This window comes from Athene noctua, chromosome 19 (genome assembly GCF_965140245.1).
Source record: "Athene noctua chromosome 19, bAthNoc1.hap1.1, whole genome shotgun sequence".
NCBI lineage: Eukaryota > Metazoa > Chordata > Aves > Strigiformes > Strigidae > Athene > Athene noctua.
Window position 1 is genome coordinate 844,757 of NC_134055.1, and position 13,207 is coordinate 857,963.

General features: G+C 41.4%; 1 protein-coding gene across 2 annotated transcripts in view; it reads right to left on the reverse strand.

Moving 5' to 3' along the window:
* The window catches only part of PAFAH1B1 (platelet activating factor acetylhydrolase 1b regulatory subunit 1), a 37,409-nt gene that overhangs the window by 13,460 nt on the left and 10,742 nt on the right, over window positions 1-13,207 (reverse strand). For both annotated transcript variants that reach the window (XM_074922592.1, XM_074922593.1), the window contains exons 2-4: window positions 6,116-6,326; window positions 3,750-3,834; window positions 456-530 (exon numbers count right to left, since the gene is read on the reverse strand). In XM_074922592.1, the coding sequence (XP_074778693.1) occupies window positions 456-530; window positions 3,750-3,834; window positions 6,116-6,147 (192 nt within the window). In that variant the 5' untranslated portion in view covers window positions 6,148-6,326. The remainder of the gene's footprint in view (window positions 1-455; window positions 531-3,749; window positions 3,835-6,115; window positions 6,327-13,207) is intronic.

Here is a 13,207-nt window from a genome sequence, read left to right on the forward strand (position 1 = left end):
GTAGAATCACTTGCTCTAATGCACTGGAGTTAATGGTTTCCTCCCTCTAACGTAATGGCCAAAGACAATTGGCAGCACAGGTTTTTACCTTCTTTCTAAACCAGTCAAGCCTTCTGGAGGCAGCTATTCAATCTTTCCACTCACAAACTGCCTCAAGGCACCTCTTTCCTTTCCAGCTTCAGAAACTGCACATGCAATCCACAAACTGAAGTCAAGACATTGTTATAAACAAGCTGAGAGGATGTCTCTGCGAGCACCGAGATAGATGAAACATTTTATACCACATGGATTTAGCTATTTTCCTGACTCAAGTCCTCAAAATTCATCTTTGAGGCATCATTTTCTAAACCCTGCATTTGTCTGACAGGGCAAATACGTAACATTCTGTTCAGTGATGAATGTTTGCTTTCAGTCATTACTTTTAACACATGCAAATCCATCAGATCTCTACTTACCTTCTTTTGTAATCTTATAACGGATGTCCATTTTTTTTCCAGAAGTCCAGCATACTTCTTATCTAACTCTTCATTCTGAGGAGAAGCATTTAAATAAATAAACTCTAGTTCTCAAGTCTGCAGAAGTGTTTCTTCAAAGGCAACATAAAGAGCTCATTTTAATAAAAATCTCTTGACCACAGACAGAGGAATTCAAGAAAGAGACTATAATCAGTTTTACTATTTAAAACAGAACAATCACACTCCAAATTTTCATAGCTACAATTTACATACAGAGAAATGAAGAAAATACTTTAAAATACAATTTTAAATGAAAAATACTGAAGCAGTACAGATGATGATAGATTCTGCAAATAAAATCCAAAAGCTAGGACTCAACTGTTATCTCTGCTGTTTTCTACCTACATTACTTGAAAGCTTTTTACATGCTCTGCGTATCTGAGAACGTTGTGTCGTATTCTGTTACAGGATTCCCCCATCCCTCTGCCCAGCTCACTCTTTGGCTCCAAGGACCAAGAGACACACAAGTGGTAACTAGTTTCTCAGAGACAGCCTCCTTTTTCATGCCCACCAACTGGAGCAGCGGGGACTAAGGAGCTCCCAGCCCCGAGTTACGGGCGTGCTGGCTCTGCGCCCTGGTGGTACGATGACTTCTCTCGCCGGAGCACACCCGGTCTGAAGGCGGCAGCCAGCTGTCCCAGCAGGATTACATACACTCCACCTCACTTGAAAACCATTTAGCTCAAACTGATTTTTCTTTTTTTTTTTTTTTTAAACTGTTATAGTTAACCTCAAATTACCACCGTAACACTGCGGTACTTTGTGCTGCCTCGGCGAAGACAAGCTTTACGTCCACTCTCCCTGCATCTTCAGTAACCAAAGCAGAAAGCAGACTGCTACACCTGCCCTACTGAACACCACCTCAGATACTGGAGAAAGCAATGCTCATTTGGCAACTCTAATGAAACTTTAATGAAGAATAATTTTTTTTTCCACTACATATTTTCCTCCTTGGGCTCTAAGGAATAGGTGAGGAGCAACAATGAACAGCTGATGTTACTGTAAGAGCCAGAGGATTACTCTTCTTTTTCCTCCGACCTATTAACACAAGAAAGAGGAAGAAAAGCAACACAGAAAAACAAACCAGAGGCACAGCAGAATAATTAAATGCTGCACGCTTTCTTCCCGTGTACAAAATGACAAACTCATACTAGAATAATTCTGAATTAGATGGAGAATAACAAAGGCATGGGGAACATAACAATGCCGTGGCTTACTCCATAAAAGCTCTGAGAGCTGGCTACCCTGGTCAGAGACCAGATGTTAACCTTCAGGGGCTTTTGTAAAAGCTGGAGTTATTTGCAGGAATAATCAATACAAAAAATTAAATCCCTCTTTGTAAAGCTACACTTGAATCTCTCCAATTTTCTGAAATCATTTCTGCCTTTAACTTCTGGGTTTTTTTCATTTTAGTATAGCCCCATCCAATTCAGATTTTCTTGCAAGAAAGTCATGTGGAACTTTTAGCGACTGCATCTTCTATTTCCCTCAGGACCATCCAGCTTATATTTAGGTTGCCTTTTTAACCTTTGGGAAGGGAAGACTTAATTAGGTTGATAGATAAAGCAGATAAGGGAATGGTATTAGGATTTTCAATTATAAGTATGATATTCCAATTTGTCACTTCTACTTGTTTATTAGATACTAGAAGCAGATTGGAGAAATTAAGTCAAACTTCACCCAAGAATTCTGGAAAAAGAACAACACAAGATTTATAATAGAGAAGAGGCGAGAATTTATCAAAAGCCAGCACAGAGAAGTTTACTGCTCAATCCAACTGTATCCAGAGAAACTGAAATTCAGATGAAATGCACAAGCCCCTATGCTAATAAGCAGCAAGTTTAAAAAAGATACGGAGAATCATCTGATACAAAGGAAAACCAACAGAATTGAGTAGCAAGAAACAACTGTTCCAAGTCACCAGCATCCACTCAGGCTAACAGAGTTGCTTACAGACCTGATCAACTTCTATTAACTATTTCGGCTTGCCCTCCTACTACGCGGCTAACCAGCTGGTATGCAAGAGTTTCAAAGCAAGGATTTAACTACTGACCCAATTCCAATCACAAAAGTGACTTCCACTATTTGCTCTGTACCACAAAGGTGAGGACAAAAGCAATCCTGTTTTGTCTTCCTGTTTCTTAAACACTACCAGTCTCCAAAGCTGCACACCCTTAGACCATTTCCAATCTGGTTACAAGAGAAGAGTCTTCAGTTTTCTAATTTTGGATTGCAGAAAGTTTATGCTTTTATGCAGAATTCCGTGATAAAAATAATCACGGTTAAGGAAATGACTTACAGGGAGGGGAGGTGGGGATGCACACAACAGCAGGAAACAGAAATTAAATGTGTTAAAATTAAACATATTCTTCTGATTATTAAGCACAGAATAGTTTGGGCTGGAAAGGAGCACTTGAGGTCACTGTCCAGGAGCAAACTGCCCGGGACAGTGTCCAGTGAGGTTCTGAACACCCCTCAGGACAGCGACTCTTCAACCTCTCCGGGCAACCTAGTCCAGTGTTCAACCACCCTCACAGGAAAAAGAAAGTTTTAGATTACGTTCAGATGGAATTTCCTGTGCTTCCATTTCTGCCCACGGGCTCTTGCCACTCGCAGCTCCGAGGAGAGCCCAGCTCTGGCAACTTCACGCCCCCCCCTCAGGTATTTATAAACAGGGGTAAGATCCCCCTGAGCCTCCTCTTCCCCCAGCTACACAGTGCCAGCTCCCGGCCTCCCCCACAGGAGAGATGCTCTACTCCTGTATGGAGTTGCTGGAGCGAGTCCAGTGGAGGGTCATGTCTTCCCCCGCTTCCAGACCATCTTCTATCACCTCTCATACAGTCATGTTGCCTTTTGTCGCCTTTGTTTTCTAGCACCTTTCTTCTTCAAGTACCTAGGGCCTCTTAAGACTTGGATTCTTAAAAGGTCATTACAGGGAAAACTCAGCATCGTCTAGACGAGTGGTAGCCAGACACACACACAAAGAGACTAAAAATATGCCTAAGTGATTAGTTGAAGATAAAGGTAAGAGTTTTGCTCAAAAATCACCAAGTCATCCAACGATTATTTTTAAATTTTATGACAAGGCAATAAGCTGTATGAGTTTACCACCTCCAGTTTGGAAACTGCATGAGCTAACAGGTAGACAATGATACATGTACAAAATGGACAAAAATGCCTTAAAATTATAACTCTTTACTGAAAATACAGATGAAGAATCTTATTTGAACTCACCACATCTAACTCAGCTTCCTTTTTAAAAACCGAATATGCCTCTTCATAGCCATTAGAACGAAGGTAATCTGCTATTGCTCGATTTCTAAAAAACAAAGAACAGTATCTTCAGCCACAATTCTGAACAAGAATAGAAGAACTGGTTCATATTTCTTTTCTTTTGTAAAAAAGCATGATCAGCATCTAAGCCTTCAATGCAGTACAACAGCTAGGATAGGATTATTGGGTTTGTTAAAACCCCAAGCAAATTTTATAAACACGGCTGGCAAAGAGATTTTGCTTCAAGATGTCAATAGCAGGATACACTTTATTTTAGGTTTGGTAAGGAGGGGTTTTTGTTTGTTTGTTTTAAAGTTATCAAACATTGCAGGAGCATGAGTATACTTATCAATCTGTATTGTACATACACCCCAGAGCAGATACAAAAGCGACAACCACATCTACATACTGAAGTTGTGGCTTTATCTTTGAAGGAAAACTCGTTTGGATAGAACAGTTTAGGGTACAGGATTTTACTTCAGTTAAAGCTGAGTGAAACACTGGGTCCAAGAGAACAAGACTTGGCTTTGTTTTTCAGAACAATACAATAATTTTGAGTTAGATTACAGGAAGATCCCTTGCCTGTGACCACAATGCACAGTGCTTCAAATTTTACATTATTCTTCAAAACATTCCACACTTCGACGCAAGACAATTCGCAAATTAATCTGCCTTGAACCCCTCTCTCAAGATAGTATGCATTTGGTTCGGACCTACTCAAAATTTCAATATTATTCTAAGACTTCAACAAGCAGACAGGACCTTCTGCTTAAGAGAACATGTCTAAGGTAATCCTGCATTTTCCAAATTTACTTCAAATGGATATGTGTTTTCCAATCACACAACAAAGAAAGTTTGCTTAAGAGTTCAATGTTCTAAACTGACTGAAAGGTAAAATTACTTTCAGTTACTTTATCAGCCTCCACAAGGAAGCCTAGTTTTGTTTTCTTACTATCCCTCACTTCTTGGGAAGGGATACCTGTGTGTATACATACACATATAGGGAGGGGGAGAAGACATCCACATGCTACAATATTTAAGTAAACCGATACACAGATACTTATTAAAAACAAAAATCAGAAGCTCATTTACACAAGGCATTCAAGAGAAAACAAATACCCTTTGGTAGTCAAAGGAAGAAGCAGTAACTTTTTTTTCTGAAAAGAATTTGCTTTTCACGTGAAAATTCTTCCTGTGGCTTTCACCACACTCTTCTTTCCTACCTTTTACAGATACTCAATCTCTCCTCAGACATTTAACTCTAAATATAACTCTGCATGCAAACAGAAATTTCAAATTTCTCCCCATAAACAACGTATACTAAAACGAAGTATTGCCTTCTCATCAGCTCTCCAAAGTAAACCCTCAATCTCTGGCCATTTCCCATTTCCATTCATAACAGTTCATTACTTCCATCTCCCCATTAACACATGCACTTTGAAGTTTTCGCCAGGAAAAAACTTCAGAGATTTGCAAAAAAAAAAAAAAAAAAAAAAAAAAAAATTGTAAACCTGAATGTTTAAACCCCAGAGCATCTCCAAATCTAATGAACAAACAGTTGTAAAAATCAAAATTTCAAGAAAGCTTCTACAATTGTAGTTAAGTATACGGAACAAAAAAGTAAAATTCATATGTTTAATATAAGGGGGATCGAATTGTTACTAGAAAAGTGAATAAGCTGTACTAAAAACCAAACAGAGAGCTTACCATGGACAAGAGAGACACCAAATGCTAAATGATAGTTGGGCCATACTTTTAAAAGGAATAAAAACCCAAAACCAACCCCCAAACTCTGCATTAATTTTTGAAGCTGGGTATCACACAAGACACTGACACCCTGAGCGCTACCGACCCCTCGCTCTTCCGTGGGGTATTACAGAAGGGAAGCAAACCAAGGTGTGGAACTTGACAGCCCATTCCTAGACACATTATCTGGAAAGAATTCCGTATCTTAAACTGAATTAAGGTGGGGGGGGTGGTTGTTGTTGTTTGGGGTTTTTTTGCAGGTGGGGGTATTTTTATTTTGTTCGTTTGTTTGGGTTTTGGTTGCCTTTTCTTCTTTAAGTATACCTTCCATTTTAAATACAATCTAAGAAGTCAAAGACAGACTGTAATCACAATGCAGCACATTCCAATCAGATCCTTATCTACGGAACAAAATAGCTAAAAAGTGTCAGGATTTACTCAAGTAAAATTAGAATCCACAAATCAGTTTGGAGCATATATTGCAATGGGCTTGCTGTTTACTGTAACCCTTTCGTAACTCTGTGACTGAAGTCAAACCAAAATAGATAATAAACAAACAAATAAAATTAATGATTCCTTACAGTTCATCTCGTTGCCTTTGTGACAGCACCATTGTGGCTGCGATGTCGGGTTAATGTGATTCAGCAGTGGCTGCCTCCTCAAGATCTAAAGCCTGCAGAACCCTAGATCCACAGTACAGTCTGCCACAGAGTGGCTTAAATCAAACTATTTATCCAGACGTGAAATCCAGTAGGAAATCCGGAGGCATTCAACACAGAAGATTCAATCCATCTAGAAGAAAGGGAAAGAGACACCATTAATTTCCTTTAAATGAGCATTCAGTCGCTCCAGGCTGACACAAAGATTTCAGTACGCGATGCAACACCCCTCTGGACAGAACAAACCCACTAAAACTGTAAATACCGTTTTCTTTTGCTAGTCTGGATTTTGCCCTTATAGCATCTCTTCAGCCTGGACCAAGCAGTCTGGAGAGACTTGTACACTTTCTTTATTCCCCCTCTGCCCACCATTACTCCCTCAAGGAACAGGGAGCTGAGGGAGAGGCCTTCAGTCACAGCCCAGTTCTAGTTTGTAGGCAACTCCATCACGTTTTCTTGCGATGAAAAGAACTTGGGTCCATGTGAACAGCCTGCTTTTCGCACTCACTACTCCTACCAAAAATCCTCTATCCTTATGCTGGATTTTTTTCATCTTGTGCAGATTTACCTCTCCGAACTGCACCCAGCAAGGTTCATTCAGTTAATTTTCAACACACACTAGAGATCAGTAACACTCTCCTGTATCTTTCAAGCTTTGGGGGACAGTTCAAGGAAAGACGAGAACGTTCCAGAAGGGGACTATGGAAGATGCTACGGCACACTTCAGGCCATAACCAATGGCATCAAGGCACGCTCAGTTTCTCGCTGCAGCTCGGTCATTACGCAGTTCTTTAAGATTTACCCAAAGAGCATCTTGAAAGACTACAGCTATAATTCAACATGTGAGCTGTACAGTAGGTTATTACACAATTGTATTAGACAAATTACTTTTTCTGTTCGAGTAACACTACCTGAATTTCTGAAGAACCACGTTCTAAAAGACAATACTTGCCTTCTTTTCGATTTACCTACAGTTAGTCTTGTATCTTGCCCATATTTGGGGTACAGCGAATTTCTCAACAGATCTTCCATTTTACCAGACTAGCACAATTACCACAATGCAGAGTTGCCACAAGCCTGTTATTTCAGCTGGGTTCAGACAGCGACTTGATCACTACCCATCTGAATCACCTTGCATTGTCAGAATACAGCTGAAATTTGATGTATTCAGGATCACGTTCCAGTCAGAACCGTGCCTTTCACGAATTACTTATTCCCCTCCCACACTATTTAATAATCTTCTTATTCAGTAACACAAATTTCAGTATTCTCAGTGTATAATCTACTTCAACTGGACAGTTTTAATCTCCATCAAGGCGCCATCACCAGAACCCTTGAGCAGCACTGCCTGATTTCTGCACTGCAGGTACTCTTTGTAAGCAACGTCATTATGGAAAGTGCTGAAGAGAGCATTTCTTGCATACCCGACAAGTCTGCATAGAACACATCATTTACTCGAGCTGTTTAGCAAGTTTGACCAACCAGCTTTTAGCAAGGAGATAAACTGAACACAACAATACACAGAGACCCAGGAGATGGCAGCTGGGTTTATAAACTTTCTACCAAGGGCCTCAGGAACACGTCCCCACTGCCTCTGCCCGCGACACACGGGTACACAAGGTGCACGGTACGACCTGGATAACAGCTTTGGGTTGGTATGGAGCCTCTTTTAGACATTTTCTTACATGAAAAAATGAAAGAAAATACTAAGCTTGTATCATTAATGTCTACTTATCCATCACAGGGGATCAGGAGCTTGTTTCTAAACCTATCTAGACTCTGCTGTCTGCTTCAAAATAAGCTTAAGCTGCAAGTTGCTTGTATTTCGCTCTGCTGGTGGATTTTCCACGCCAAATGCCGCGCACCGTAACACTGCACTGCAAGCCTCCCGCTGCACTCACTCCTAAGGACAGGAGCACTCCGAACAGGCAAGATGCTTTTTCATTAGTTTGACCCCTTTCCCTAATAGCTATTTCAGAAACAATTCAGCTGAAAACTGATAGCACAGGCTGGATCCTTTCAGAGAACAGAAGCAAGTATTTCATTTATTCTTATCCCATACCTCGCTCCCTGACATGTAAAGAGACAACTGGTTTTCAATAGATGCATCTTGCTCACTACACAGGAGTACTGCATACAAATGAATGGAAATTTAGTTAATATAAAAAAAAAAAAATCTATTGAAATGATCAGAAGAAGTGCCCTCTAGAGGGCAATGCTGCTATAAATTTAAGTACTGAAAAAAAATAGAGGCTTATAATGGCTGAACCTCTGCACTTCAGTATGAACATAGCAACGCTTTCTGTAGCAATAAACACTGCGGAGAAGAACAAAACAAGGCACTTCTTTACACAGAGAAGCACCATCTGAAGCCGAACACAAAGATATAAACTTCCCAAAACTGCCCGTAGTACTATCGTGGTAAAAATCCCAGTATCAAACCCAGAAGGTGCGGTTTGTATCATGAACTACCACTAAGCAGCGAACGCCTTCTAAGTCCAGTGTTGTGCAGTAACTCCAGTACAGAGCATACTCCAATATTTTGTCAATTTTGTCATCGTGTCTAGGAGGTGCAACTATAGCACTCGCCTAAAAATAACAGCAACTATAAGGCAAACCTTGACATGTCATCTAAAGGCATTTCCCCTCCCTGCAATGTAAAGTAACCCTGAACATCTCCTCCCATATCCCTAACACTTTGCAACACCTGACCTCCTCCATCGCTCCAACTCTCAACTGCTGTTCAGAAACAGATCGTAGCACTGGAGAAATTTCAACAGCTACAGGGCAAAGCAGCTATTTCTGCTATTAGCAAATTACAGCTGATCCACAGTAAATTACCAATCAACTGATCTACAGTATCTCTCTTCTCCGAAAAGTGTCTGTTCCAAACACCCTTCTCAGTGTTCCTGACTTGTTAACTACAAAGACAACACAATACAAGGCAAAATATTTTTAGGGCAACCTCCTTCATATACACCCTTTAACAAAAGGCAAAACAAAAAGAATGAAAACAAACAAACAGAAAAAAAACACCCAAGCAAAAGATGTCCAAAACCAAGAAGCCCCGAAGTACCCAACTGGAATTGTACACCTGTGGCACTTTCAGAAGGAGGAGGGATGACTACTGTCCACGTGCACTGCCTTTTCTTTCACTCGAGAAGGCTTTGTGACATACACAGCACAGTGGAGCAAGACTAACCAGTCCTCCTCCAGAGCCTATCAAGGTTTATAGTCACCACTGCGTTACACACACCCGCACACAACCTCAGTAATGAGAGGAAGCAAGTGTTCAAAGAGAACCCCTGGGAAAAAAAACAAACCACAAAGAAACAACACCTGTTCGTTATATCTTGCCTGAAATCAGCCATTTTTAATATCAGCAGCTTACTGTGGCTATGGTGGTGTCAAGACAGAGCTAGATCTTTTTTGAAAGAAAAGATGTCTTTGTATGAACGAATTTTAATTTGCTCTGTACAGGAGAAAGAGTGAACTTAGAGTCATCCATTGAGTAACAGCTACTAATTACGTGTAAACCAGGATGTGCCTTTTATTAATAGCCCCACTGCAAAAAGTTTTAGTTTCAAACTCAAGATCTATCTGATTAGACATCAATAGTCTGCATATATGAAAGCACCGAGTGGCAAACCTCAGCATATGTACGATCTTGCAACAAAAGCGGGCTGCAAGTAATTTGGGCAAGATCCGCTCTCTGGATGAGCATTCTCAAACTGGGAGCTAGGCCCGGCTGAACGCGCAACGCTGGAACAGAGCTCAGTCACCCCTCCAGGCAGTACAGTATCTGCTCAGTTTTCTAGAAGGGACAGGCACCTGGTGGGAGAAGAACCACAGACATTACCCACTGCAGTTTAGGTAGGCTACTTCTCTATGAAACACAAACCATTTGGATAAAAATACTTGTAACCTCCTCCCCAGCTCCATTAACAGGAGTGTATCCTCAGACAACTGCACCTCACCTCAGTGGTACCTTTTCCACTTAGCTAAAGCCCAGCCTGTATACTTAGGACTGGAAGAAATGTATGAGCAATAAGGATAGAAAATCTAATTCAATCCTTAAGTGCTGTAGGACCGGAGAGTGGCACACTAAAGCATAATCTTTAAAAAAGACAGCCAAGAATCATCACAGGCCAGATTTTTTCCCTACACAAGCTTTAAAACATACAGAACTATGATAAAGAGCAACAAATTGGGCAGAAGAACATGAAAAGCAGAAGAATCCTTCTTTGTAAGGCAAGGTGGAAACAGCACAGTGCAGGTTCTTCTGACTTTCTCATTAATAAAGAAGAAGTGGAAGACCCTGTGTCTCTTCACATCTAAGAATCACCGCCCGTCCTCCTAAGCTGGGACTCAGCCATTCCTAAGCTTCCCCACGAGCCAGCTGCACTCACCACAGGACTCCCCCTGCGCTGAGGACACATTCACTCCTCCTGAACCTGCTCGGAGGCTCAGAGGCTCTGCCCGTGCCTTCAAAGATGGTCCCACCCTGACGGTGACGAAACACCCACCTTCTGCCAGCGCTCAGCGTCAAGGCTGAGTCTAACTCCACACTCGAAGTAGCATCACAGATCTGCTATTGCACGGGAACCACCCTCTTCCTGAGGGTGACTAAGACATCCATCCTAACAATCCAAAAGACAGTTTCTTCTTCCTGACTTTAAACAGTAGGTCCTTAGACCGGTGTGTATCAGTGTGGTTCAAGTGCTTCCTAGATTACTGGAAAACTTCACAATGACTTCACAAGAGAGATCTGCAAGCCCCAAGATGCACAAATAGCAAACCGGCACAGGTTCGGCTGTATTTGCTAGCTCTTTGAGACAGCTCCATATACAGTAGGTACTCAGAGCACAACAGCTAAACAGACAAGTCAGGAGTCCCCTCAGCTCACGATACGTCATGCCAGTAAATGATAAGCCTTAGCTCGTAGGTATTTCTGTGATTGTGTTCATACTTGTTTCAGGAGACATTTAAATATGATTTTCCATAAATATCCTCCAAATATAATTGAAAAACAGATTATGGAACCGAATTAACCCTTCAGCATTTTAGTCTCAACCTGCCAAAAATACCTGCTCTTTTACCTGAACTAGCATCAAGCAAGATCAAAGTTACTGGAATTAAAATTTCTAAAACTGCCCATTCTGTACAGATTAACACACACAAAAATCAAATTTAGTCTGTAAATTCCTTCAGAATTTATCGTTTTGCTTATCAGAGCACACTGGATGCTGAACAGTATTAAAATGTGAATATGTGTCTGGTAAAGACATCGTGCCCTGAACTGGACATTTTGCTTTTATCTCTTTGAAGCTGACCATCCTCTTTGCAAGCCTACACCGAGACTAAACAGAAGGTTTCAAACACACTTGAAGACAGAAGTTTTAAAAAATAAAACCAGCCTGTTCTTTGTTTTAACTACTAAAATAAGTGTTTCTGGACTTAACCCTTAACTTATTGATTACCGCTGTTAATTACCGCATAGATACCCATAGACACTACAGCTCATCCAAATGTTTCAGAGCACCATGAAAGTTTTGTCATTTTTCCCGTTTCACCTAAGCCCACTGTTTTACTATTGTTATGACTTTGTTTAGTAATTGTAATAATTCATTGCTACAGCTTTAATCGGAAGGTTTTATCTGCATGTGGCAAGGTACCATTCAGCTCTGTCGGAGTAACACATATATGGTACTGTGACAAAATTGAAGCCATAAATATAGAGGTCAAAGAAACCATTATCTGCTAGTTACTAACTCATGAAATAAATTATTCCTTCGGCAAGATGCTACCCTGGTCCCTGCAAGGTATTAGCTCAGCAGGGGATTTAAGCATCCCAGAAAGAAGGGCTTTTGTCCTTTACACTGCCCCACGGGAATCACACCGTGGGGAGGATCTGCCCTGGGCGCTCACCAGCTGCCAGCACACAGCGCCCAAGCTTAACTCCCCCACTAATGCTGGCACCAACAGGGTGTCTCACAGACGTTCTTATGAAGCCCGTCCACATCCATTTTGATAGAAGTACCCTGAGACACCAAACTCTGCCATCGCAACCAACCTACTCATCTTCCTCAGTATTTAAGCAGCAAGATCAGTTCAAGGTTCTCCACTGCCTGCCTTTGTTCCCATCAAGTGTGCCAACAATACCACTTCGGGATCCACACCGTAGACAAGTCACTGCAACGGCTCAACTGACGAACAATGCCCATTTCTGCTCTTCAGAAAAATTTATGGTAAGCATTACTCCCACTTGAGATATGATCCATCTACATTACGGTTTAGCAAGTTAAGCAATTACATATTTTATTAGGAACAACATATACACCAGCAAACATAAAATACATAAATGGGAAATAACATTCAAACTCATCCTTCACTCTGGACTTTGCTAGGCTCAGCTGAGCGTGCCTCCGTAGTAAGAGCAAGACCCAGTCTAACGGGCGTGTGCGAGCCGTCCTGTCGCTGCGACTGCTGCACAGCAAAGCCCCCTCCAGCAGGGCCCTGCCAACCAGTGCTCCGTGGCCCTAAGGTTTAAGAAGAGCCACACAAACATCCAGTCGTGACATCCAGAGAGCAGAAAGCTAGTCCAAGTTCATCGTGAACCAGTATTCCTTGCAGACACCTGTAGGTTCTAACCAGTTTTTTAAAGTCACCTCAGTAGAGGTGCAGAGGTGACTTTAATGACACAAGGCCTTCGCAAGCTTCAGAAGTTGGGTTTTACAGGCTTCTCCCGCAGCCTCGGTTACTCTGATGACTTAAGCCAGGGCTCCTGTCATCAAGAAAATCCTCCTCAGCACCACGATGAACAACAGTCTCACCCACTGAACTCCAGGCTCAAAATCTTTATCCTGGTAATTTAAATCCTCAAGCCTACAGGAACATTTGCTTGCTAGCTACTACAAACGCCAGTCAATCAGCCTGAATATGTTCTTAAGCGCTTTTCCTACCTCCCGTAATTCCTACAGGCATGTGCATCCCTCCTGCATTTTATATTTTCTC